Source organism: Sciurus vulgaris (assembly GCF_902686455.1).
Source record: "Sciurus vulgaris genome assembly, chromosome: 3".
NCBI classification, from domain to species: domain Eukaryota; kingdom Metazoa; phylum Chordata; class Mammalia; order Rodentia; family Sciuridae; genus Sciurus; species Sciurus vulgaris.
In genome coordinates, this window is record NC_136463.1 from 23,859,295 (window position 1) to 23,885,305 (window position 26,011).

The following is a 26,011-nucleotide window of genomic DNA, read 5'->3' on the forward strand; positions in this document are numbered from 1 at the left end:
AGGGGCCCAGGGTCCTGGGATCCCAGAGGTGTCTCAGGGATCCTGAAGCCCAGTCCCCACCTCCAGGACCCCCTGGTCTCAGGACCCAGGACAATCGAGGCCTGCTGTGGTGATGAGGGTGGCTCCTCCACCTCCTGCCCTGGGCCCAGGGGACCAGGGCTCTCCCACAGTGTACACGGTTCAGCTGGGGTCATGAGGGGTGGTGTTTCTGCATCCTAGTGACCAACTTCTTCCCCATCCAAGGGCTACTCTTTGAGGTAATCATGAGTGAGGAGACCCAGGGCCAGGAAAAGCAGCAGGAAGCAGGAAGAGTTGTTTTTGTTTTAAATTCTTGTGTTTAATTGGCTCAAATTACAAAGGTCCCCAAGGAGGCCCTGGGAGAGGGGGACAACTTGGGAGAGGCAGAAAGTCACTACCAGCACCCACTGCCCCTTCACTTGCCCCCACGCCTCCCCAAGTGCGTATGGAAAAAGGTCCCAGACCCTTTAAATAACCCTAAAAAACCGTGATAATAAAGCAGGCAGATGAAGGCTCCTTCACCTTAACACTGGTGACCGGCTGCTCTGCCTTGCTCTGTCCTGCCCAGGGACCTGGCCCTCTGTAACTTCATCTGAGCTTCCATCCCAGCTCTGTCCCTGGCAACGTAGGGGACGGCAACTTCTTCAGAAGGTAGGGACGTCATGTAAACATCAGCAGGACAGACCCCACTTCTTCAGCCAGCAGCCCCCAGAGTCCAAACGCTCAACCCCACACCTGCTCAGGACGGAGGCCCCAGGCACTGTGACTCAGGGGAGGGCAGCAGCTTGGGACCAAAGTGCTGCCCAGTGCTTGGGGCCAGGTTCTCTGTGGGCCACGGGAAGCCCAACCAGCGCCCCTTTCTAGCTCTGAAGGCTGCGGCAACAGGACCCCGACCTGCAGGGTGGAAGAAGGGCGTGTTCACACCCGGGCCCCCAACTCTCCAATGCGCTGCCGCAGGTGAAAGGCGAATTCAAACATGGTCGCCGCGAGGCTCTGGTGGATGAGGTACCGGGGCAGGCGGCCCTGGGGGAGGCAGGAAGAAGTTATACCACAGCTTACCCTCAGCAGGGCCTCCCCCTCGTGGCTGGTGCCAGGAGAAGTGCTCTGGGCCAGAATGCAGGTGCAGCTTTGGAATCCTGCCTGGGCCCCCTCTCCCTGCACTCCCCGGCGGGAAGAACACGCTGTGCCTGGGGCTTGGCAGCAGCCACACAAACAGACCCGGTGGGTCTGGGCTGGCAGCCAGCCACCCCTCTCCAGGGCCTTGGATCAGAGGTAAGATGGGGGAGGCCTGTGCCCTCCTGCAACTCGGGGCTACAACACCATCTGGACCCTGCCCCCGATCCTCAAGTCAGAAAGGAGGCTGAGTAGGGGGCCCTGAGCACAGCAGAGAACCCCTGAGGTCACTGAGCACCAAGCCAGGAGCAGAGTCCCCTCCACCCCACAGGGCCCGCCTCACGGCCCCAGGTGTCCACCTTGAGATCTGTGTTAAGAATCCAGACAAAGGTGCAGACTCGGGGGTTGCTGGCCGACTTGAGCACGACGAAGCCCCCGGGACCATTTTCTCCCCTGAGGACGGAGTGTCACTGAGGGAGGGGCACACTGGAGCCAGCAAGGCCCCTGCCCACCCACTCCCTGCTCTGGGCCCAGTTTGCATTGGGGTGGAAGAGGGAGTGCAGACGCTGGTCCAGGAACTGCCCCTGTCTCCGCAGGCTCAGACCTGGTGTCCAGAGGCTGGGGGATCAGCCCTTGGTGCTGCCCACTCAGTGACCCTCCTCTGGCTGCTGCAGGTGCTTGTGCACCCCCAGTGGCAGAGAGCTTGCTACCTCTTCAGCCCTCACCACTCTGCCCAGAGATGTGAGGTCGACTCGGGCTGTGAAAGGCTGTCCCCCACCTCTGCCCAACTCAGGGAGCAAGTAGTGCCGTCAGGCTCCAGAAGAGGGCACCTTCCCAAGAGGCCCTCAGGGCTGGGGCGCAGGGTTCACCTCCCGTGGCCTCTTCACTCTCCCACAGGTCCACTGAGCATGCTTAGGCCCACTCCAGAGATAAGGAAGCTGGCACGCAGAGTGGAAACCAGTCTGCCCTTCGCCCAGCAAGTCCCTCGCAGGCCAAGAAGAGCCCCAATCTCACATTCCCAGAAGAGTGTCCTGCTGGGAAGCGCTGGGCCCACAGGAGGCCCTCAGCTCTGCAGTCAGGATTAGACGGTAGGGAGAACCAGAAGGAAGCCTGGGGCAGGCATGGGAAGACCTAACTCCTCTCCTCTGAGGGCAACTCCTGCACAGTCCAGGAGAAAGGTGGGGCAGCAGGGACAGGGGAGGAGGAGGAGGAGGAAAGGGGACCTGCAGGGGACCTGAGTCTCCTGAGGCAAGAAGACCAGTGACCTCATGGCTCCCAGCCCCGCTTCCTGGACTAGTTCCCACCCCCGTCTATCCCAGCCAGCGGCCCACCGCACATGTCCCTCCAGCCCTGGTGGCCTGGTTCCAGTCAGCGAGATTAGCAGGATTAGGGGCTGGGAGGGGCAAGGCCCCACAGGACAGGGAGCAGGAACACAAGCTCAGCAGGAGAAGGCGCCCAGCTGCACACACTGTACCCTGGGCTGCTCCCTGCTCCCAGCAGAGGGGCTGGCCAGGATGACCCCAGGCAAGGCTGGGCTCACCTGACGTATTTGTGCGTTGGAGGCTTGGCGCAGTGTGTGGTGGCAATGCCTGATGACAGGTACCGGTCTCTGCGCCGCTCTATGCGCCGAACGTTCACGAAGTCCCTGGGGGAGGGAGGGTTAGAACTGGGGGCACAGAGCCCAAAGAGACCTAACTGGAAGCAGGAGAGGGGAGACACTCACCTGGGAGAGACCACGCCACCTGCCGCCCCTGCAGACACGTCATAGGAAATGAGGGTGTTATCTTCCACCCGCTGCAGGATCTGAGGGCCCATCAGGGAGACGTGAGGTGTAGCCAACCCCAGGAAAGCCCCAGGGAGAGTTCAGCATGTCAGACACCTCCCAAACCAGCCTCCTCCCTGCCTGGGACCCAGGAATAAATCACCCGGGCTGGGGTCGTGGCTCAGTGTAGAGTGCTCACCTAGCAAGCATGAGGCCCTGGGCTCAATTCCCAGCACCCCATAAAAATAAATAAATAAATAAAAGCCATCACCCTTTCTGGGCCCTGGGCTGGGCACTCCCTGAGCACATTCCTCCTTCCCACCCTCCTGCCCTGGCTCAGGGGACACCAAGACCATCACCCCATTTTATAGAGAGGGAAGCAAGGTACAGGGTGGCTTGGCAATGTGGCCACATTCCCTTGTCATAACTGGCCACTCTGGGACGTGCCTGCCCTAGCACACACAGTGAGGCAGGGCTTACCTGGCAGGCGGTCACTGTCTTGTTCCACAGCACCATCCTCTCAGGCTGCAGGATCACCTCTTGGTACACCAGCTCCGCAGGGCAGGGCAGGAAGGTCTGGGCAGGACAGGGGGAGGCTGGGTGGTGTCAGAGGGGCTCGGGCACATCAGCCCTTCCCTCTGGTGGTAGGGTGCTGCCGAGGGTCCCTCAGCCCCTTCCTAAAGCCCCAGATGAAACAGGAGGCTCCAGCATCCTCCTCCCTTCACTCACCTTCAGGATGAAGGTCTTGCCATGAAAGGGAACCTCAATGCTGTACACAGTGTCCCCATACTCCTGCGGCAGGGACAGAAGCTTGGTAGGGAGGAGTTTGGGGTTGGGCTGAGGGCACAGGAACAAGTGACAAGCAGGACAAGTTTCCCAGAGCTTGGGGTAGAAAACTCCAGGATTTTAGGGCTATGTGAGCAGCCATTAAACAATGGCGGTTCTGAGGAGAGCATCTGATCTTGAGTTGAAAAAGAGGAGTCCAGCTACAGCTGCGGCCAGGAAGAACCACGTCTCCAAGTTGACAGGGGCCGCCAGAGGCGCTGGCTAGAGAGAGGGACTGGGGCCTGTTTCCTCTTTTCTATGCTCTCTGCAATCTTTTTAGATAATGTTGTTTTGATCATGAAACAAAACACCGGACACAGGGCAGGGCCTGGCTTCCCCTTCAAAGTCGGAGCCCAGGCAGAGCGGCAGGGAGGTGAGGTAAGGCTGAGGCTAGGAGTGGGGGAGACAGGAAGTGTTCAGTCTAGCCCAGCCTCCTGCGGGCCCCCTCTCCTGGGGCAGGAATACAACTCCAACCACACAGTCCTCACGTGTATGCCTGGGGCTTTAGGAAAGGAGTAAAAACTCCCAACCTACGTAGGAGGGGCAGGTGGGAAAGGGGCTTCTTACGTTATTCTTCTCAAACTTCCAGTTCTCCTCCTGGGCCAGGATCTGGTCCACCACGGCAGTGGCCTCCTTCCCCTGGCGGAGGTACTCTCGCTCCTGGTCAGGGGGTGGGAGGCAGGAAGGGGTTAACTTGGGAGCCTGAACTCGCCTTGCTCACAACCTGTTGTCTCTCCAGACACTCCATGCTCCTCCTAGAGGGGCCTGATCCAGTCAGACACAGGGTCTGGGCTGGTCTCCCGGGGTCCTGTGGGCTTCCTGAGGCCTGAGGCTGTGCCAGCAACTCCTGTGACCCCAGGCATGGGGTACACCAGGGGCTTGTCTGGCCCAAGGAGCAGCAGACACTCAGATGGGTACTGACAGGCACTTGGGCAGCCTGAGGTCCACCCTGGCTGAGGCCAGTGCCGGCCCTCTCTGGTGCACACTGAGGATGGCTTGGGTGAGGATGGCAGCCAAGTACCTGGGCAGAGAAACTTTTCTTCCCAGTGACTTCCTCCTCTGATTCGTTGTCAGACCCTGTGGAAAACAAGCACCGATGACAATGGCAGGGGGTGGGGAGTGTGGGAGGGGGTGGGGCTCAGGGACACGGTGCAGGGATGTGGGGGAGAGGGTTGCTGGCTTTCCCCAGGGAGCCTGAGGGAAGAACAGAAAAGAACAGACCCAGCCCACCCCGCTCCTCACACAGCCCTCCCTGTAAGCTCCCCACCCACCAGCCCTCACCTGCAAAGGATTCTGGGGGTGAGTAGAACTGGCCCTCGGACAGAGCACCAGAGAACAGCAGGGGTCCACGTGCAACAGCAGCCTGGGCAGCAAGATACCCTGGGGGAGCAGACATGGGCAGCCGTCATCAAGATCAAGGACAGTCATGCCTTGATCAGCCTGGGGTCCCACTCGCCACCTCAGGCTCTGGGAGCTGCTCAGAGGAGGCGGGATGGCTCAGCACTCACTCCCATGCCTGAAACTCTCCTCTCTCAGGGCTGGGCTGACCCTTACTGTCCCCCTCTGTCCCCAGGACTCACATCGCTCCTCCTCAGCCTCCTGGGGTAGGACTTTGAAGTCAAGGAACCAGGTCTCCAACCAGGCAAGGACAAAGGAGACGATGGGAAGCAGGTAGCCAAATGCACCTTTGCTGAGCAGCTAAGATAGAAGGAGGGGGCTGAGTTCCATGTCAGGGGGTCACCCCAAACCCAGCACCCATTCCTGGGGCTACCAACTCTGGTGTCGTACACCCCATTCCCGGTACTATCTGCTTGGACACCTTCTGTGGCACATGCCTCTGAAGCGGATTAACTGAGTCTGCAGCAGGGTACACCAGGGTTAGGCTGAAGGAAGAATTTTGGTTTCCCGGGTGGTAGGGGGATAAGTTCAGGAGGCAGGAGTTGGAAATATCAAAAGACAGGAGTCCCCCTCATTGCAACCCTGACAACAGGAGCAGACACCTAAAACCAGAGAAAGGGCCCTTTCTTAGGAGAAGCCTAGACCCCGAGTCACTGACCTCAGACAGGATGACCTTGACAATGAGGAACGCACTGGATACTAGTGTAGTGACCTGCCCGGGGAGAGGGAAGGAAGCCAAGAGGGAAGGCAGAGGCTGGGGAGTGAGTCTGCCTCCATCCCACGCCCTGCGCTGCTTCCCCGCCACCCCCAGCTGGTGGCAAAGTGGCATCTTACCGCAATCACCCACCAGTGGCGAAGCCGCAGCACAGCATAGCCCAGGAGTAGCCCAGAGAAACGGAAGAAGGCCAGGACCTGACAGGAGGGCATCAAACCATCAGAGGCAAGCTGCGTCCCAGCTCAGCTGCAGGGTGACCTGCCCCAGCCTGCTCTTCCAGGATTCCCTACGTGGTGAGTCCTCAGAAGGTGCTCAGCATTTCCTTGAGACAATTTGGATTGACTTTGGATAGAGGTCTTGTCCCTCCATTCCACTTGGGGCTCTCTGAATGTGGGGCCCCACTGAGGATCTTTTGGAAGATCGAGGATGGGAGCCAAGACCCATGTGAGACTGGATGTGTAGCAGAAAGAAGGGAACCAGCCAAAGGCACCTCACCACTCCGTCTGTCCCCAGGGCCCTAGGGTCTTCCAAAGTCACTCACAAAGATGTCAAAGAAGGAGGTTTTGAAGTTGTAGTGGATGATCTCCTGTTCCAGGTTCTTGCGGATGCCTGTGTTGGTCTGGGAGAGGAAGAACAGAGAGAACTCTGCAGGGAGGCAAGCCCCTGGGGCTGCCCCTCACCTCCAGAATGGGGAGGTAAGAAGGGCAGGGGAACCTGGAGGAGAGGCCATAAAGGCTAAGCCACCACCCAAAGCACCCAGAGAACTCAGGCAGAGGTACCAAAACTATTCCTCCAGGAGCCAGACAGCCCAGATGGGCAGGGCTGGGTTCAAGTGCTCTGACGCAGAAGGGGCAGGCCTGGTGGCCATGGGCAATGCAGGAGAGGTGATGGGCCTACGCGGGCTGGCACACAGGTGCTGGGAGCCTGCCTCTCACATGATTCTATTTTCCTCCCAGCACTGTTGCTCAATCTTCCAGCCAACAATCCATCTGGGGTGATGGGGTGCGGGGTGGGTGGTGGTGTCAGACAGAGCCCCAGGAAGCAAATCAATTAATTAGGTTTAGGCTTAATGGGCAAAATCTATCACCCTGCTGGAGAAGATGGGAGTTAGTAGACCCGTCCTCCTCCTGTGTCTACCCCAGCCCACCGCACATTTTCACCAGGATCCCTGAGACTCCAATGTCCCGGGGATGGAAGATGAGCAGCTGTGTGGACACTGGGAGCCAGACTGAGGCATGACTTCTCAGAAGGGATGGGGGTGCCAGCACCCCTGGAGAAAAGGGGGTATGAGGTGACCCCTAGAAATGGAGCCCAGGAACCCCACTGAGGGGTAGATTGTAGATTGGGGCTCCTGGCCTCTGGCAGGTCATCTGGATTTGGGGGAACTTATTAAAGACACTGATAATCAGGTCACTGAGTGTGAATCTGAGGCTGAATATCAGAAATCTTTATAAAGCTTCCAGGAAATTCTGATGCTAGGAATTCTGGGCAGCAGTCTCGATGCTGATGGACACTCACTGACACTTGATGCCCCTTCATGTCCCCACCATGTGGTTTGACCTCAAGACCACCCAGGGCCTCACGAAATCTGACACCTCTCCTTTGGCCTGTCTGGAAGGTCCCAGTCTGGCACCCCACCCGGCCCTCCTCATGCTATCCTTGGGCTCCACAGCGCCTCCCTGTGGCTCTAAGTGCCAAGCCAGGCTCCTCTGTCACAGCATGCAGACCCACCAGGACCACCAGGATCAGGACTCAATAGAGTCCTATTTCAGCCCTGCTTTGCCAGTGTCTCTGCTGGTCACACAACTGAACTGGGGTCCTTGTGCCCACTGGATAACACAGTCTGCCAGAGAACTGAAAATACACACAGTCCAAAATACAAAGATGAATACGAAAATGAAAATTAATAAAATTTTCATTTAAGTATCTGCGAAGGGAAACATCACAGATTCTATGAATAGTTAAATCCAGGATTCTGAAATTTTCATGACATTTAAAAACAATTTGTAGTTAGATTCTCTTTGCAGGAATCTCAAGCACACATGAGGACTGCTAAGCCTTCTCACCTGACAGCCAAATAATCTCAAAAGGAAAATTATCAAACAATTTTTTCAGCCCTTCTCTGGTTAAAAAATCTGGATTGAATGTGGGCTGTGGGCGAATTTCACTCTTTGTTTTGTATTAGTTTGAACCTTCGAAAGGAAGGATTCTGAGACCTCAGAAGCTCTGCAAAAGGCCCTGAACCTTGCTGGGTCTCAGTTTTTTCACTGGTAAGATGCCCCGGGGCCCTCCATGGCAGCCATTCCAGCTCACTGATGGTGCCACCTTCTCTCCAGTGCACAAAGGACAGTCTGGGCCCTGCCTTTCCTTTCAGCTCAATATGCCCAGAATAAAACTTGTCGTCTCTGCCCTACACCAGCCCCTTCCCCAAACTCCACTTCCATAAAGAAGGCATTGTCAGCCATTGTGGCGGTGTGCGCCCACCTCCCAGCGACTCAGGAGGCTGAGGCAGGAGGACCACTTGAGCCCACAAGCTCAAGGCCAGCCTGGGCAACACAGTGAGACCAAGGAAGAAAGGAAGGAAGGGAGGGAGGGAAGAAGGAAGGAAGAAAAGGGGAAAGAAGAGAAGGACAGAAAGAAAGAAGAGTAAGAAAAAGAGAGAGGTACTGTTTTCCTGTCACCCAAGCTGAGACCTGGCCACTGCCATTCAGAACTGTGATGGAGAGCCAGAGCTGTGAAGGAAAGCAAAGGGGGCTCCAAGGGGCTGAGGTCACGGTTAACAGAGAAGGAGCTGGGGTGAGACCAGGCCGGGGACTGCTCTCAGGGCTCTTGCCTCTGTGGGTGCTGAAGTCAGCCAGCTAGACTGTGTTCCTTCCTGCGGGAAGCACCGTGTGGGGGGCGGTCAGGCAGTTCTGTCTCCCAGTCGCGTGGCAGCATCTCACCAAAACCAGAGCACCAGGAACTGAGAGTTTCTACTGTTTTCTTCCCCACTGTCCCTCTGCTTTGAGCACAATGCCTGGTCAGAGCAGGAGCTCAAGAACTGTTCTCGGAATGAATGAATGAATTTAGAGCCAGACAATAAAGCAGGGCAGAAAGAAGACCAGATAGTTTCACCAGCTCAGCCAGCTCCAGTTGTCCTCCGCCTCCACTAGGGGGCAGCAGGCACGGAGGCAAGCGCCCCGCTCTGCACCCAGAGGCCGGTTCAAACCCCTCCTTCACATCCTTGTTGAGGAGCTGGGGCCAAAGCACTCAGACCGCCGTAGCCCCGCATTCTTCATGCAGATGACGACAGCTGCTCTCGTCTCCTATTCTTTACTTTACCCAGATAATCAACCCCATGGAACAGACAATCCCCCCGGTGTGGTAGATGGACGAACTGAGGCCCAGGTAACTCCCCAACAGTTTGTCCCCCAAGACTTGCCCCTACTCACATTAAGCTCAATGATCCACAGCAGGGATATAAAGAGCAGGTCGAAGGTGACAAAGAGGCAGAAGGTGCGACGGACATCAGAGATGGCCCTGCGCTTCTCTGGAGGTGGTGGGAGGAAGTGTGATGAGAGGCTTTGGCTATGGGACAATGAGGAGCCCAGGGACGCCACGGCTGGCAGGCTGCGCTCCAAGTCGCAGGTCAGCTCCCCGGGCAGTTTGCTCATCCTGGTGGACCCCCACGTCGCGGTGGGGAAGGCAGGGCCTCAGCAGCAGGGCTGCGAGAGAGGGAAATAGCTGTCAGGGTCCTGAGGACTGCATACATCCCCCTGGGCCCTCATTGGCTCCAAAAACATCTGGTGCCCCATGCTATCCCAACCCCACAGCCCAGGGCGATCTCTGCCCAGATTCCCTCCGTGGACCAAGCTTCCCAGGCTGAAGAGGGCAACAAACATCCCTCTCACTCTCTGCCCTTCTTTGCCCTCCCTGCCAAGAGCCCAGCAGCCCCATGGTTCACCCTGGAGGGCCCTGGGACTCCTCAGCTGGGCACCTACCCGCTCCCAGATGCTCAGGGGCACAGCCTGTTCCTGCCAAGCCCTGCCCTGTGGTCAGCCTCTGGCCCTGTCAACAGCCTCTTGGCCTGCCCCACCCCCAGGAGAAGAGGCCCCAGGCTCTGTTCTTTGTTTTCCCAGCACAAAGCCACTTTCCCTCCCAGCAGCCAGCCCTCCCCTCCACCCGTAATCCATGGCAACTGGGAGGGACTCAGCAGTGTCCGTGCGCTCTGCAATATCTTGGACCTTCTCTCTAGCTCCACAACCCCACCCCATCCCCGGCCCAAGTGCCATCACCTCCAGCCTGCATGCTGCTCGTGGAGCTCCAGGCCACCCCCAGCACCTTCAACCACTCCTTGCCCACACTGTGGCCAGAGGAAGTTTTGCAAAGCAGAAACCAGATCCTGCCATTCCCTCACTTAGCACCCCTGGGCTCCTGCCACTCAGGAGGCCACAGGCCCTCTGGGAGTGGCCTCTGCCCAGCTTACTAGGGAGCCCCATCTCGCTACCACCACCACATGGGCCTTCTCTCAAGTCCCTCAATGTGGCAGCCCTGATCTGCCCTCTGGTCCCCAGACCTGATTCTCCCTGTTGCCTGGAATGTTCTTCCACAGCTCTTCCAATTGGCAGTTCAAAAGCCACAGAGCACAGTATATCACTCTGCTTTGACTCCTGTAGCCAACGCCTCATTGTCTGAAATCTCTTCTTTACTGTTCTACTTTATGGTCCATCCTTTCTCTTAGTAGACCTGCAAACTCCGTGGGTGGGTGACATGGTCAGTTCGGTCTCCTTGGTGCTCAGCACAATGCATGGTTCATAACTGACTGTTGCATAAACAAGCACTCCAGAGGGTCTCCTGGCCCTCAGCTCCAAGCTATGCATCAGAAAAGAACAGAGCAAATTCTAGAGGGAGTGATAGCCTGCCATTGCCAAGGCTAGTCCAGTGCTCTGCTGCCCAGAGCCTAAACTTCCACCATCACGTCCATGTCCATGCAGGGAAGGATGGTTCCTTCTATTTTGCAGATAAGACCACCAAAGCCCAGAGGGATTCCTTAACATCCCTAGGGCTCTCACAAACCCTTAAGACAAAAGGAACACCAACGCACTCCCTCCCCACTGTGTGGCCCTGGGCCTAGGGTTCCTGGTCCACCAATCTGCTGGTAGTCCATGTCTATATCCCAACGACTCTGGAGGGTAAGGCAGGAGGACCACAAATTTGAGATCAGCCTCAGCAATTTGGCAAGAACCTCAGCAACTTAGCAAGACTCTGTCTCAGGATAAATAAAAATAAAAAGGACTAGAGAGGTAGTTCAGTGGTAAAACACCATGGGCTCAACTGTCAATACCAAAAAGAAAGAAAAAAAAATATTTTCTTTCTCACAGTTCCAGAAGCTAAAGTCTAAAATCAGGCCAGAGCCATGCTCCCTCTGAACCTTTTTGCCTCTTCCTGGGGTCTAGCTTTCACCAGCAATCTCTGGCGTTCCCCGCCTTGCAGCTGTATAACTCTGGGCTGCTGTCACATGATGCTTTTCCTGTGCTGTCTTCACATGACTGTCTTCTTATAGGGACACCAGTGTACTGGATTAGGGGCCCACCATGCTCCAGCATGACCTCAGCTTAACTGGTAAATCTCCAATGAACCCATTTCCAGATAAGGTCACCTTCTGAGGTTCTGGGGGCAGCACTTCAATGTATCCTTTTTTGCAGGGGTGGAGGTGGGGGGAGGGGACAGAACTCAAACATAATTGTAATGTATCTTTTAGTGTCTTGATTTACACTCCTGTATTTCTTTGTACCAAAAAATACTCACATATATAAGGATATCTTGTATCCTTTCTTTCTCATATGTAGCCTATTACAGATGCTCCTTTGGAGGTTATTCTTTTCACTTAAAGTATCTTAGAAATCACTCCCTATCACATCTCCCTATAGAAATCTTCCTCATCTTCCCCATTCATTTACAAGGTTGTTAAGCACCTTTTTTTTTTTTTTTTTTTTTTTTCTTTTTGGTGCTGGAGCATGGCCTTGCACATACTGAGCTACTTCCCAGCCCCAGTACTTCATTCGTGATAAGCCACAGTTGAGCCAATCCACCTCCTATAAACCAATATTTAGATTTGTAACCATTAGAAACGCTACAGTGAAAAACAGTCTGTAGTTACTTTCGTGTTGCTGGAAGTGTATCTTCAGGCAGATTTCCTAGAAGTGGACTTGCTGGGTCAGCTGCATGTGTGGTCTTGTCAGACGCTGCCAAATTCCCTTTGCAGCATGCATTCCCACCAGGAATGGATGAGGGTGCCCAGAGCCCACAGATGGGACTGTCCTGCATGTCCGTCTGCGCCTTCCTCTTGACCTCTCTACCCTTAGGAGTGGTTCTCCCGCCCCGTCATCGCTCTCTGTGCCCTTCCCCCTCCCCCCTTCCTCACCAGCTTCTGTGCTGTGGCTTCCCTGCTCCTGGGCTCCCTCTGGTTTCCTCCTCCCTCCCTGGGCACAGGACTTGGGTGGAAGCAGCTTGGGTGTGAGACACACTTGGAGAGGCAACTGCACTGACACTCACCGCCCAGATATCCCTGTTGAAGCGAGAGACAGAGACACGATGGGGCTGAGAGCAGAGGTGTTGGGCACCCAAGAGCACTGAAGACGCTAGGGGCACAGGAGCCAAGCCCAGGGGCTCCAGCAGGAGGGGGAGTGACCAAAGTCAGAGGAAGCAGTTCCACATCAGCTTCCCCACCAAGCAGCTCCAAGTCCATAGAGAGCTTGTGAGTAGTCAGGCATGGGTCCTGAATTAAGAGACCTGCACCTGATCTTGGGCAGTCACTGATTCTGAGTGGCTTTTTAAAACTCAGAACCTCAGTACATAAAACATAAAAACCTGACTGCTGCGGGTGTAGCTCAGTGCTAGAGCATGTGTTTAGCATGTGCAAGGCCCTCGGTTCAATCACCAGCACCAAAAATAAAGAAACAAAAAAATGGACTTCTATGGGTGACGGTGGCTGCAGGGTCCCCAGGTTGCAGTGTGAAAGTGTGGCTTGTTTGCATGACTTCAAAAAGCCTTTGAGCTCCACCAGGCTATAAAGTGAAAACAGCCTTGGCCTGGAAGTAGCCCATCAGTTCCCCAAGCACTGGTTCTCTGGCTGCTTCCAGACCCCGGCCCAGGCTGGCAGCCGCCTCCAGGACAGCAGTGGAGGTTCGGCTGGAGGGCACACCCTGGCCATGCAGGGAGGCATAAGTGAGGACGGAGACAGCAGGGCTGTCACCCAGGCCCTGGAGCAGCACTCCCCTGCCAAGCCCACTGCCTGCTGTCACCTTCAGAGGTGTCAGGAGGGGAACAGCACTTGTGGCGTGAAGCAGTCCCTGGGACAGCTGCAGACTTGACACTGTGCGTGTGGAAGCTGAGCTGTTAGGCGTGGGGAGGCAGGCAGGGAGGAATCAGAGTTCCTGCTGCCCTAGACTGGGCGGGGTGGGGCGGGCAAGTCAGGTGTCTGGGAGTTATTCAGGTTCCTGCAGCTCCTGAGGCAAAGGGAAGGGATGGCCACGGGCCTCAAGCCCCTCCCCAGGCCTTCTCTTACTGGCCCCCAGGACACACTAGTACCAGTTTGGCTCACGACAGGGTTTTTGGGTGGGGCAATGGACTCAGGCAGCAACAGATACCTTGGAAAAAGAAATGGACTGGGCCTGGGGATATAATTAGTGGTAGAGTACTTGTGTAGTACACTCAAGGCCCTAGGTCCCATCCCCAGCACCAGAGAGAGAGAGAGAGAGAGAGAGAGAGAGAGAGAGAGAAAGAATGGACCCTGAAGTCAGGGTTCAAACCTAGACTTCCCCCTTCCTAAACGTGTGACCCTTCTGAGGCTGTTTCCTTGTATGTCTTGTATATGTGTGTCCGTATGTGCGTGCATGCACGTATGTGTGTGTTTTGCTGAAGATGGAGCCCAGGGCCTCAAGCATGCTAAGCCCCTACTCTACTGCTGTGACTTACACCCTCAGTCTTTCAGCTGCATTTTTTTTATTATTTTTATTTTGCAGTACTGGGAATTGAACCCAGGGATACTCTGTCATTGAGCTACATCCCCAGCCCTTTTTATTTTTCTTTATTTTAAGATAGAGTCTCACTAAATTGCTGAGGGTCTTGCTGAGTTACCCGGGCTGACCCCAAACTTGTGATTCTCTTGCCTCAGCCTCTGAAACTTCTGGGGTTACAAGTGTGCACCACTGCCACCATGTCTAACTTAGCTGTATTTTTATTTATTTTATTTTATTTTATTGCAGCGCTGGGGATTGAACCTGGGGCCTTGCCCCCCCCCTTTTTTTGCCCATTTTTAAAAGGCAACAATACTCTTAATGCTCCTGATGTATATTAGAAGACTGTTACATCGGTAAATTTCATGTTCTCTATTTTCCTCTCTTCTGCCTGCCTTCTTCCCTCTTTCCCCAAGCCTCAGCAGCTCAGCTTCCACAAACATACCACTCAAGAATTCCAATTTATCATTCCAGAAAAGAATGAAAAGTCAACAATTAAATGACCTAACATTACAGCTCAAAGCCCTAGAAAAAGAAGAACAGAATAACAGCAAAAGTAGTAGAAGACAGGAAATAATTAAAATCAGAGCTGAAATCAATGAAATTGAAACAAAAGAAACTATTCAAAAAATTGACATAACAAAAAATTTGGTTCTTTGAGAAAGTAAACAAAATAGACAAACCCTTCGCCACACTAACAAAGAGAAGGAGAGAGAAGACTCAAATTACTAAAATACATGATGCAAAAGGAAATATCACAACAGACACCACTGAGATACAGAACATAATGAGAAGCTACTTTGAAAATCTGTATTCCAACAAAATAGAAAGTACCGAAGACATTGACAAATTTCTAGAGACATATGCTCCTCCCAAACTGAACCAGGAGGACATACACGATTTAAACAGATCAATATCAAGCAATGAAATAGAAGAAGCCATTAAAAATCTACCATCCAAGAAAAGCCCAGGACCAGATGGATTCTCAGCCGAGTTCTACAAGACCTTCAAATACTTCCAATACTTCTCAAAGTATTCCAGGAAATAGAAAAGGAGGGTACCCTACCGAACTCATTCTATGAAGCTAATATCACCCTCATACCCAAACCAGGAAAAGACACATCAAGGAAAGAAAAATTTAGACCAATATCCTTGATGAATATAGATGCTAAGATCCTTAACAAAATATTTGCAAACTGTATCCAAAAACATATTAAGAAAATTGTGCACCACGATCAAGTGGGGTTCATTCCTGGAATGCAAGGATGGTTTAACATCTGTAAATCAATCAACATAATCCATCATGTCAATAGACTGAAGGATAAGAATCACATGGTTATTTCAATTGATGCAGAAAAAGCATTTGACAATATACAACACCCCTTCATGCTGAAAACACTAGAAAAAATAGGGATAGTAGGAACATACCTCAACATTGTAAAGGTTATTTTTGCTAAGCCCATGGCCAACATCATTCTTAATGGAGAAAAACTGAAAGCATTCCCTTTAAAAACGGGAACAAGACAGGGATGTCCTCTTTCACCACTTCTATTCAACCTTGTCCTCGAAACTCTAGCCAGAGCAATTAGGCAGACTAAAGAAATTAAAGGGATACGAATAGGAAAAGAGGAACTTAAGCTGTCACTATTTGCGGATAACATGATTCTATATTTAGAGGATCCAAAAACCTCCTCCAGAAAACTTCTAGACCTCATCAATGAATTCAGCAAAATAGCAGGCTATAAAATCAACACGCATAAATCTACAGCATTTTTATACGCAAGCGATGAAACAGCTGAAAGGGAAATGAGGAAAACAACTCCATTTGCAATAGCCTCAAAAAAAATAAAATACTTGGGTATCAATCTAACCAAAGAGGTAAAAGATCTCTACAATGAAAACTACAAAACACTGAAGAAAGAAATTAAGGAAGACCTTAGAAGATGGAAAGATCTCCCGTGTTCTTGGATAGGCAGAATTAATATTGTCAAAATGGTAAAGTGCTATACAGATTCAATGCAATTCCAATTAAAATCCCAATGATGTACCTCACAGAAATAGAGCAAGCAATCATGAAATTCATCTGGAAGAATAAGAAACCCAGAATAGCTAAAGCAATCCTTAGCAGGAAGAATGAAACAGGGGGTATCGCAATACCAGATCTTCAACTCTACTACAAAGCAATAGTAACAAAAACAGCATGGTATTGGCACCAAAATAGACAGGTAGATCAATGGTACAGAATAGAGGACACGGACACAAACCCAAATAAATACAATTTTCTAATACTAGACAAAGGTGCCAAAAATATGCAATGGAGAAAAGATAGCCTCTTCAACAAATGGTGCTGGGAAAACTGGAAATCCATATGCAACAGAATGAAACTAAACCCCTATCTCTCACCCTGCACAAAACTCAACTCACAATGGATCAAGGACCTTGAAATCAGACCAGAGACCCTGCATCTTATAGAAGAAAAAGTAGGTCCAAATCTTCACCTTGTTGGCTTAGGATCAGACTTCCTTAACAGGACCCCCATAGCACAAGAAATAAAAGCAAGAATCAATAACTGGGATAGATTCAAACTAAACAGCTTTCTCTCAGCAAAGGAAACTATCAGCGATGCGAAGAGAGAGCCTACAGAGTGGGAGAATATTTTTGCCTCTCATACTTCAGATAGAGCACTAACTTCCAGAATATATAAAGAACTCAAAAAACTCTACACTAAGAATACAAATAACCCAATCAACAAATGGGCTAAGGAAATGAATAGACACTTCACAGAAGAAGATGTAAAAGCAATCAACAGATATATGAAAAAATGTTCAACATCTTTAGTAATAAGAGAAATGCAAATCAAAACTACACTAAGATTCCATCTCACCCCAATTAGAATGGTGATTATCAAGAACACAAGCAACAATAGGTGTTGGAGAGGATGTGGGGAAAAAGGTACACTCATACATTGCTGGTGGGACTGCAAATTAGTGCAGCCACTCTGGAAAGCAGTGTGGAGATTCCTTAGAAAACTTGGAATGGACCTACCATTTGACCCAGTTATCCCACTCCTAGGCCTATACCCAAAGGACTTAAAATCAGCACACTACAGAGATACAGCCACATCAATGTTCATAGTGGCTCAATTCACAATAGCCAGACTATGGAACCAATCTAGATGCCCTTCAGTTGATGAATGGATAAAGAAACTGTGGTATATATAAACATTGGAATATTACTCAGCTATAAAGAATAATAAAATTATGGCATTTGCAGGCAAATGGATGAAATTGGAGAACATCATGTTAAGTGAAATAAGCCAATCTCAAAAATCCAAAAGAGGAATGATCTCACTGATAAGCGGATGATGACACTTAATGGGGGGTGGGAGTGGGACAAGAATGGAGGAAGGAGGGACTGTATAGAGGGAAAAGAGAGGTGGGAGGGGTGGGGGGGAAGGAAAAAAATAATGGAATGAATCAAACATCATTACTCTATGTAAATTTATGAATATGCAAATGGTATGCTGTTACTCCATGTACAAACAGAAACAATATGTATCCTATTTGTTTACAATAAAAATAAATTAAAAAAAAAAAAAGAATTCCAATTTATGTTCAGCAGTAAGGATGGAGAAGGCTTGGTCAGTGGTGGCTGAGATACACAAGTAGCTGGCAAGACCCGTCAGGCAAGAGGAAAATGGCAGAAGCAGGTGGGATACACGACAGGAATGTGTGATAAGAACCACCTGATCAGCCTAAGTCAAATCTGAACTCTAAGCTGCGGGCCGTGGCGCACACCTGTAGTCCCAGCAACTATGCAGACTGAGGCAGGAGGATCACCAGTTCAAAGCCGCTCTCAGTAACTTAGTGAGGCCCTAAGCAACTTAGTGAGACCCTCTTTCAAATATAAGAAGGGCTGGTGATGCAGCTCAGGGGTTAAGCAGCCCTGGATTTGATCCCCAGTACAAAAAACAAAAAACAAAAGAAAACAAAAAGCCTGAACTCTACCATTCACCAGCTGTGTGAGCCGGGGCAAGTTCTCCAACCCCTCAGTCTGGTTCCCTCCTCATATGGAAGCCAGGTTAATCCATCTCCAGGCAAAGGTGGATTCCTACATTGGGGTAGGGGCAGAATTCTTTACTGTGAGGCAGGAGACTGTCCTAGCTCCCTACAGAGGACTCTGGGAATGGGGGATGTGCCAGGACTGATCTCCCACTCTACCCACTCTGTCCGCCACCTCTCCATGAAGCAGGGGAGGGTACCATGACGGCAGAGCCCTCTTTCCACCCCACATGCCAGTTCCTCATTTCCACAAGTTTTAGGTGGCGAGGGCACAAATGAGGTCCTAGCCAGTCCTCTGGCCATAGACCAGAGGTCCTGGCCACCTATCTGTAGCCTGACAGACAGCAGCTCCCAATGGGCATTTCCTGGTCAAGGCAAATCTGTGACATGATGAATGCCACTTACTTGTTGGCAGCTGCAGCTGCCACACCTGCAAGGTGGGGAAAACTCTCCAGATCCTGGGCTGCTGGACATCCAGGAAGACATCAAGGCCTGAGTGCCTAAAATAGCACCCAGCAGCACAGGCTGGGTCCCCACAGATGCCCACTCTACCACCTGTGTCTTCTCATCCTTTCCCTTTCTGGCCCCCAACCTTATTCAGAGGGCTGGGCCAAAGTGTCCAAGAGCCAGAGCTGGTCCCATTAGTGTGACCTGAGTAGGGGCCAATCTCAGGTCCATCTCACCCACATTTCTGGGCAGTGTGGATTCTCCAAGTCCTCTCAGAGCTCACAGGAAGAGCAGAAGCAGCTATCCATGGTGGGTGGCTCTGAATTCCTTCAGAAACAACCACAGTGTGTACGGTGGGGATGCCCAAGGGGTCCCTAACCCAGTACGAAATGGGGGAAATCAGTGAAGCCAAGTGAGTACTGGACTTCAAGCCAAGAGAAGGGTCAAACTTTGAATTCCCATCTTCCTGGCCACTTAATCTCTCTGTGCCTCAGTTTCCTTCGCTATAAAATGAGGTTAACAACAGTACCTAACTCTTTACTGTAAAGAGTAAATGACCCACTCAGTGCAATGGCTGAGAGCATCCCTGACATAGTCACTGTGTGAGGGTCAGCAGTCCCTACCGCCCTGCCTGGTCTCTAAAGGAAGACAGTCTTGAGTGCCCATTACCCCAGAGATGGCTGCAGGCTGGGGGTGGGGGTGGGGTTCTCAGCCAAGCAGTCGCTGTTGATGCCAAGGTTAATGGAGGGTACACAAAGGTAGAAAGCAAGGCTCTGCAGTGAAGGAGGTTGGTTTTGGCCCATGTCCTGCTATTGGCGAGCCCAGCAGGGAGCTGGCAGCAGCCCATGGTGGCACCCTACAGACATCATTTCCTTTAATCCTCACATGTCCTGCCAGGAGCTGCAGGGATGACCCCATAGAAAGACTACAGCTCTGAGAGCTCTGCCCACAATCCCCCTCCAAGGATGCATGGGCTTCCCCCAGGGCTGGGCTGGGCCCTGTCAAATGCAAATATAGCTGCTACCAGGGCCTTTGGCTGTGGGGAGGGTGTTATGAGACCCCAAAGAGCTAAGGAACCATCCAGCCAATGACTATGGACAGCTCGGCCTCCATCCCCGACATTCAAACCATCAACAAATTTGTGGGTGCTTCCTTCCAAATCCAGCCAGTATCCACCTGCCTACCTACCTAGGTCCTACCTACCTCTAGGTCCCCTGTCCAAGCCATAATCTCTCCCCAGCTGCAGTCCTGACCTCCTCCTGTCCTGGTCCCAAGTCTATTCTCTCAACACAACTGTCTCAGGGATCCTGTTAAAAGTCTGACTGCATCTCCCCAATGCTCCAAACCTTCAGTGGCTTTCGGCTCACCCAGAGTAAGGGTCAAATCCCCACCCTTGGCCCACAGGTCCTCCTCTGCCCTTGTGTGAACCCTCCACTTCAACCACACTGGTCTTTTGTTGTCCTTGGACACATCAAGCACACTCCAATCCCAGGGCCCTTGCACTGTTGGTCTCTCACTCCTCCATTCTGGTCTCTATGCAAACATCCCTATGAAGAGACCTTTCCTGACCCCACATCCCTTCCCCTGCTTTCCTTTTCACAGCATTTGATGCTCCTGATGTATGAAGTCTTCACTGGTCTGCGTCTTTTGGTTGGTTTTTGTTTCTGCAGTGCTGGGGACGGAACCCATGCCTTGCACATGCTGGGCATACCCACGACTACCCCCAGTCTACTGGTCTGTGTTTACCACCCGTTTTCTCCCACTGTAATGAAGGCACACCGCCCCGCCCCCCCATCTTTGCTCACTGCTGAGTGCCCAGTACCAGATGCATACCAGGCTCACAGAAGAAGTTCCGGATGTGAACCAGGATGTACACCCTTCCCTCCAGGGGCAGGTGCACAGGTGCACACGGACACTCACACCTGGCTCCTCCCTGTCCTGACAGCCTCTCCCGCAGCTGGACTTTGCCCTCATCTGGTGTCCTGCCCTGCCCAGAACCCACGCAGCCCCTCCACAGCAGACAAGGGGAACAGGTTCTCTGGGTACTCAGAGGCAGGATGGCTGCTCCTCTCCCTCCCCTGGGTCCTCACATGCAAGGAGAGTCAAGCTGAGTTAAATTCCTTTGATGATGAGCGGCAAGGAGGAGGGAAGCAGGCTCAACCTCGGCAGGACCTCAGCACTCCTCCATACTTTCCTGACCACTGGCTGCTCCCAGGACACACCACAGCAGTCCTCCCTGCTGCTCCCTCATTCTGGACAGACCTCCTTCTACTAGGGGACAACTCAGCCCCTTCAGAGACTAGTTCAGGGTTGGGGAGATAGCTCAGTTGGTAGAGGGCTTGCCTCGCAAGCATGAGGCCCTGGGTTCAATCCCCAGCACCGCAAAAAACAAAAAAAAAAAGAGAGAGAGAAAAAGAGACTAGTTCAAATGACACCTCCTGGGCAAAGCTTTCCCTACCACCCAGGCTTCCCCAACCTCTCAGGACTCTGGGTCAGCACTTCCCTTATCCACAGCCACACCTGATCCAAAAAGCCATCTTTCTTCAAGCCCTTGAAGCCTAGGTCACAGTGCGTGGCCACAGCACATGTCTGGTAAGTTAGCTGGTGTGTGTCATAATGTCCACCCTGGAACAGGAGAGGGTGCAAGTCTAGGGGTCAGCACCAGACCTGGAATCCAAAGCCCAAGCTCATTCCTTATTAGGCTATGTGCCCTTGATAAGATCACTGAGGTTCTCTGCACCTCTGTGTCCTTATCTGTAAAAAGGGGATAAGATAGTGCCCAATTCACAGAGCTTGAAAGAATTAGAAATTGCACATGCACAGCGTCTGTGCTTAATTATGGGTAGTTACCAGTATTACTGCCCTCCATGGATATGAAGTGAGAAGCAGGGCCCTGGATCAGGCATGACCAGCAGAGCACTTTGCCCAAACTAAGGATCCACCAATCTTGCTGAAGGAAAGGAAGGGCCCCAGCCTCAGCAGCTGGCCAGGGATGGCACGTTTTGAGTCTTCCTGTAATTCAGGGTTCAGTGGCTCCTGCCCTCAGCCTGGGGACAGCTGGTCTACTAGCCCCTACCTGCTCTCCCATACAGGGTTTTAAAAGTTCCCAGAAAAGTGGAAGTTTAAGGAGAGGAGGGCATGGCAGCAATAATAAATAAGACCACAAAGCTAAGGTCTGGCTCTGTTTCTTCTTCCTTCTGAGAAAGCGGAAGAAGAGTCAAGTAGAAACAGAAGCCAGATTCTTCACCGGACACCCCTCATCCCTGGGCAGCGAGGTTCTGACAGAGCCATTCACTGAAAAATCCCAACAAGCAGATCTGCTCAGCCCTCCCACCTACTCCCATGCCAGGCCCTGCTGAATGTTGGGGATGCCCCCAGCTCAGTGACCCCATGACCCTGGGCCTACTCAGGGGCCAGTGAGTCAGGTCCAGTCTCACTCATAGTGCTGTTGGGTAAATCTGGGGCTGAGGAGGTCAATTTCCCAACATCAGTCTGGAAAGAGCCGGTCATTCAGAGGGCAGAGCTCTCAGTCCTCTCAAGCAAAGGTTGGTGGCAGGGGCCCTCTGGTCAGCACAGACACCTCTCAGCACAAAACACAGGATTAACCTCTTCCCAGCCAGTGAGGAAGTTCAGAAGGACACACAACTGGCCATGTGGGATAGCCGCCTTATCCTTTGTTCCACGGACATGGCAGCTGCCCCCTTCAATAGTGGGACCTGAGGCAGTTTCTGGGAGATGGACATGGACCTGGAGTTAGGAGACAGTTCTTCAAATCCCTGCTGAGTGACCCTTACCTTATGTCCCCTGATTCCCAGCATTTTCATCTGTAAAATGGAGCCAATAAGCTCTACCACTCAACTGAACCAGGGGGAGCTGCCAAAGGTGAAGGATTTGTGGTCTCACCCACACTACCCTACAAACAAGACTAGGTGTGTGGGCTCAAGTGAACGCAACCCCCGCGTATGGAGAACCTACAGTGTGCTAGACACTGGGCCAGTCTCTGGGGCACAGACTGTCAGGGGCTCTAATTTGGTGAAGAAGACTGACAGATAAATGTATGGTACCACACTGCGATCAGCATTTTCAGGGAGGAATGAACAAAGGACTGTGGGATTCCAGGGCTGGAGTGGGGGAGGTCAGGAGAGCCACAGGGAAGAGAGGACATCTGACCCAGGCCTTAAGAATCAGCAGCTATCAGCCAGATTCGAGGAGGAGAGGCATCCCAGGCAGGAACAAAAGCCCTGACACTGGCCTAGACAAGACACAGCCCAGAGGCAGGCAAAGTGACCCCACCCCATGAGGCCTGTCTTCAAATACCAGCTACTCCAGATTTCCCCAGGGTATGGTGCCCCTGGATCCTAAGCCAGGGGATACTTCCTCACAGCAAAGTGAGGAAAGGACTCACTCAGCAGAGGATGTACCTTTGTCTTCCTCAGCTTAACTCCCATCTCCCCTCACCCTATAGCACCCACTGGAGCTCTGTTCAAGGACCCAGCTCTCCCTTCTCTGAGCATGTTCCAGCCTATGCCTTTCTTGTAAACTCATACTCTCACTTTAAGGATCCCTGCTAACTGCCAGCTCCTCTGGGAAGCTGCATCTGGCCTTTCTCTCCCTTGCTCCATAAGCATTTCTGTAGGATTAATGCTTACCACATAACGTTCTCCCTTTCCAGGTTTGTGTTCCTGAGCAGTCTGATGTCAAGTCTAGGTCTTTTTCACCACTGAATCCTCACTTGATAAATCCAGATCCTGCCCCCAGTGCCCTCCACCCCAGCATTTTACTTATTGACAAACAGCCAGGCTTTATGGCCCTGGGAAAGAATGAGAAGCAAGTCACATCAATTGTCCTCAAACTGCTTATGAAATTAAAAATCAGAGTCAGTGAACTAGACTTGTACTAAATTTTTTTTTTTTTTTTTTTTTTGAACAGTACTGGTGATTGAACTCAAGGCCTCCCACATGCTAGGGAAGTGCTCTGAGCTACATTCCCAGTCATTTTTATTTTATTTTGATACAGGGTCTCACTAAGTTGCCCAGACTGGCCTCAAACTTGCAGATCCTCCTGCCTCAGCCTCTGAAATCACTGGGATTACAGGCACGTGCCAACACAACTGGAGAGATTGTTCTTATGTAAGTCATAATAACTAACATTTACTTATTTAGCACTAATGTGTCTGGCAGTTTCAAGCCCTACACATACACTTCCAATCAATCCTCACAACAACTCTATGACGAAGACACATGTACTTTACTAATGAGGAAACTGAGGCACTGACTTCAACAAGGTCACAAAACAGTATCAGAAAAAAAAAAAAAAAAACAGTATCAGAACCAAGCAGTCTGATTTACGAGTCTGTAATTCTCAACCACGGTGCTACTATGGCCAGTGTGCTAAGGGGACTCATCTTACTGAGTGGAGGCAGCAGAGATCCAGAAATGGCACTCTCTGAGCAAGTCACTAAAGGACAAGTAGAGTAGTGTGCAACTGCTGGTGTGTGCAATGACAGAGAAACATAAATAGCAAGGAGTGAGCAAGGCACATCCAGTAGCACCATGTTACTGAACCCTGGGATGCACACAGGAGATTACTAGTGAAGAGGTCAGATTATAAAGAACTCTTTTTTAAAATTTTTTTAGTTGTCAATGGGCCTTTATTTATTTATATTATATGTGCTGAGGCTTGAACCCAGTGCCTCACACATGCCAGGCAAGTGCTCTACCACTGAGCCACAACCCCAGCCCCCTATAAAGAACTCTTAATTGTGCTAGGGATTCAGTCTTTTTCCACAGGCAGTGGGAAGCCATAAAAGAGTTATGAGCAAGGAAGCAACACAATCAGACTTGTGTTCTAAAAGGTTTGCAAATTTGGAGACTGGGTTGCAAGTAGCCATGACTGGAAGCTTCTGGGAAGCTAATGCAGTCAACTTGGTGAGAAATAAATCAACAAGGGTGGCGACAGTGGAGATGGAGGAGTAGGAGGTTCAGGAAATTAGCTGTATCAGGTCATTTCTTAGATGCAGGAATTCAAAGAAAAGAGGAAATGAAAGATAATCCCCAGGTTTCTTGCTAGGATAGGATAGCAGAGAAAGAATGAATCCGTAGGGAAAAGATCAGTTCAAAGTTTAGAGCCAGTGAGCTCCATCTGAAGCAGAGATGTCCTGCCGGCAACTGGATAGCCAAGTCTGGAGCTCCATAGAGGTGCTGTCCCAGTGATTTAAGTACTGAGCTAGTGTAAAGATCATGCTATAGGAGTACAAGAGACCAACCAGAAGAAGTGCATAGAGAGAGAGGGGCTGGGCAAGAGAGAACAAGAAGCAGTATTTCTGACCTCATGTTAGAGGGATAGAAGGAAAAAATGAAATGCGCGGGAAGCCAAAAGTGCGGGGGAGGGACACTTGCCAATTAGGAACGCTTGTCAACGATATTGTGACCCCTAAGAACTCAAGAAAGATACTTTAAAGGGCCCTTTAATACAGGAAGTTATTCACGGCTGTTTCCAAAGGAAGTTCGGGAGACAGCGGAAGACAGTGAGACGCAGACCGCAGACTTAACGGAATATGTAGGTTTTTCTACCGATTCTCCCCCTCTCTTCCCCCCCATACCCAGATACAGTCCCCTCGCCTCTTCCCTCACAGTTAAGAGAGACGCTTTGGAAGGCGATCCAGAAGGCGACCCGAAGGCATTCAGGGACGCCCTCCCGGGTCCCTCTCCTGGCCTTCACGGGTAGGCGTGTCTGCCGAAGGTCAAAGCCCAAGACCCCAAACCCTGCGCGGGGAGAAGCGGAGCCGAAGGCAAGAAGGGGGCGGAACCTGGAGCGCGGGGGGCGTGGGAAAGGTCGGACGGAACCAAAGAACGGACACCGGATAGCGAAGCGGTATCCGCCAGCAAGAGACAGCCCCTCGTACCACCACCTGGACCCAGTGACCTCTGCAGGACCCACCTGCTCCATGTCAGCACAGCTTCACTCTCCAGCCCAATTGTAGTCCAGCTCCGGGGCCACCGCCGCGCCTCAGAGCGGAAGGAGATCCCCAGTCGCGCCACTTCCGCTGCTGAGCCGGCCCCCAAGAGCAAACTGGGAATTGTGTTCGGCTGCAGCCCCGCCCCCGAGCCCCGCCCCCGAGCCCGCGGTCCACAGGGAGAAGGGCCGGAAGTGGGGTTGCAGTCTGTTAGATTTCAAGACGGTCTTCCAACCCGGCGAGGTGACCCACACCGGTAATCCCAGCGACTCTGGAGGCCGAGGCAGAATGACTGCAAATATGAAACCAACCTAGACAACTTAGACCGTATCTCAAAATAAAACAATAAGGGACGGGGATGTAGCTGTGTTAGAGCACCCCTGGGTTCAATCCCCAGTACCAAAAAATAAAAAGGACTGGGGACATAGGATCCTCTCCCCCGCCACCTCGACTCAGTCCCCAGTAATGGGGGTGGGGGTCGGTGAGGAGTCTCCCTAAGGCTGGGAGCATGGGAAATACCATCGGTATTGGACCACAGCTCTAGCACTGTGGAACTGCCTGTGGGGAGATCTGTGAGGATGAAGAGCCAGTCCCTTCGAGAAAGCCACAGTTACTCTTGATGGACTTCTATTCTCCTCCACCCCACCTCTTTCAGCCATCATAGCAGGAGTTAGAACTTCTGTGGGCCGTCCTGAGTGGCTCAGCCTGCCAGAAAACTCC

The 26,011-nt window shown here is 52.0% G+C and overlaps 1 protein-coding gene and 1 long non-coding RNA gene across 5 annotated transcripts; one reads left to right on the forward strand and one right to left on the reverse strand.

The window, feature by feature from the left end:
* On the reverse strand, positions 1-25,403 carry STARD3 (StAR related lipid transfer domain containing 3). Of its 3 annotated transcripts, none has more exons than XM_079132034.1 (15): positions 9,812-9,891; positions 9,263-9,535; positions 6,373-6,450; positions 5,951-6,028; positions 5,775-5,828; positions 5,299-5,416; positions 5,000-5,098; positions 4,740-4,795; positions 4,286-4,378; positions 3,623-3,685; positions 3,374-3,469; positions 2,855-2,934; positions 2,672-2,776; positions 1,491-1,584; positions 1-1,041 (listed from the first exon to the last, which is right to left on the reverse strand). In XM_079132034.1, the coding sequence occupies exons 2-15, from the start codon at positions 9,482-9,484 to the stop codon at positions 937-939; spliced, it is 1,341 nt and encodes a 446-aa protein (XP_078988160.1). In that variant the 5' UTR covers positions 9,485-9,535; positions 9,812-9,891; the 3' UTR covers positions 1-936. The 3 variants fall into 3 exon arrangements, with proteins under 3 accessions (XP_078988160.1, XP_078988159.1, XP_078988158.1); XM_079132033.1 differs by lacking the exon at positions 9,812-9,891 and adding an exon at positions 9,637-9,784; XM_079132032.1 differs by lacking the exon at positions 9,812-9,891 and adding an exon at positions 25,276-25,403 and having other exon boundaries at positions 3-1,041.
* Positions 1,736-7,096, forward strand: LOC306656642. 2 transcript variants are annotated; one of them, XR_013762594.1, is made up of 3 exons: positions 1,736-2,219; positions 5,292-5,389; positions 6,345-7,096. It is a non-coding gene; the product is annotated as an uncharacterized lncRNA (long non-coding RNA). The 2 variants fall into 2 exon arrangements; XR_013762595.1 differs by lacking the exon at positions 1,736-2,219 and adding an exon at positions 4,246-4,265.
* Positions 25,404-26,011: the final 608 nt, after the last annotated feature.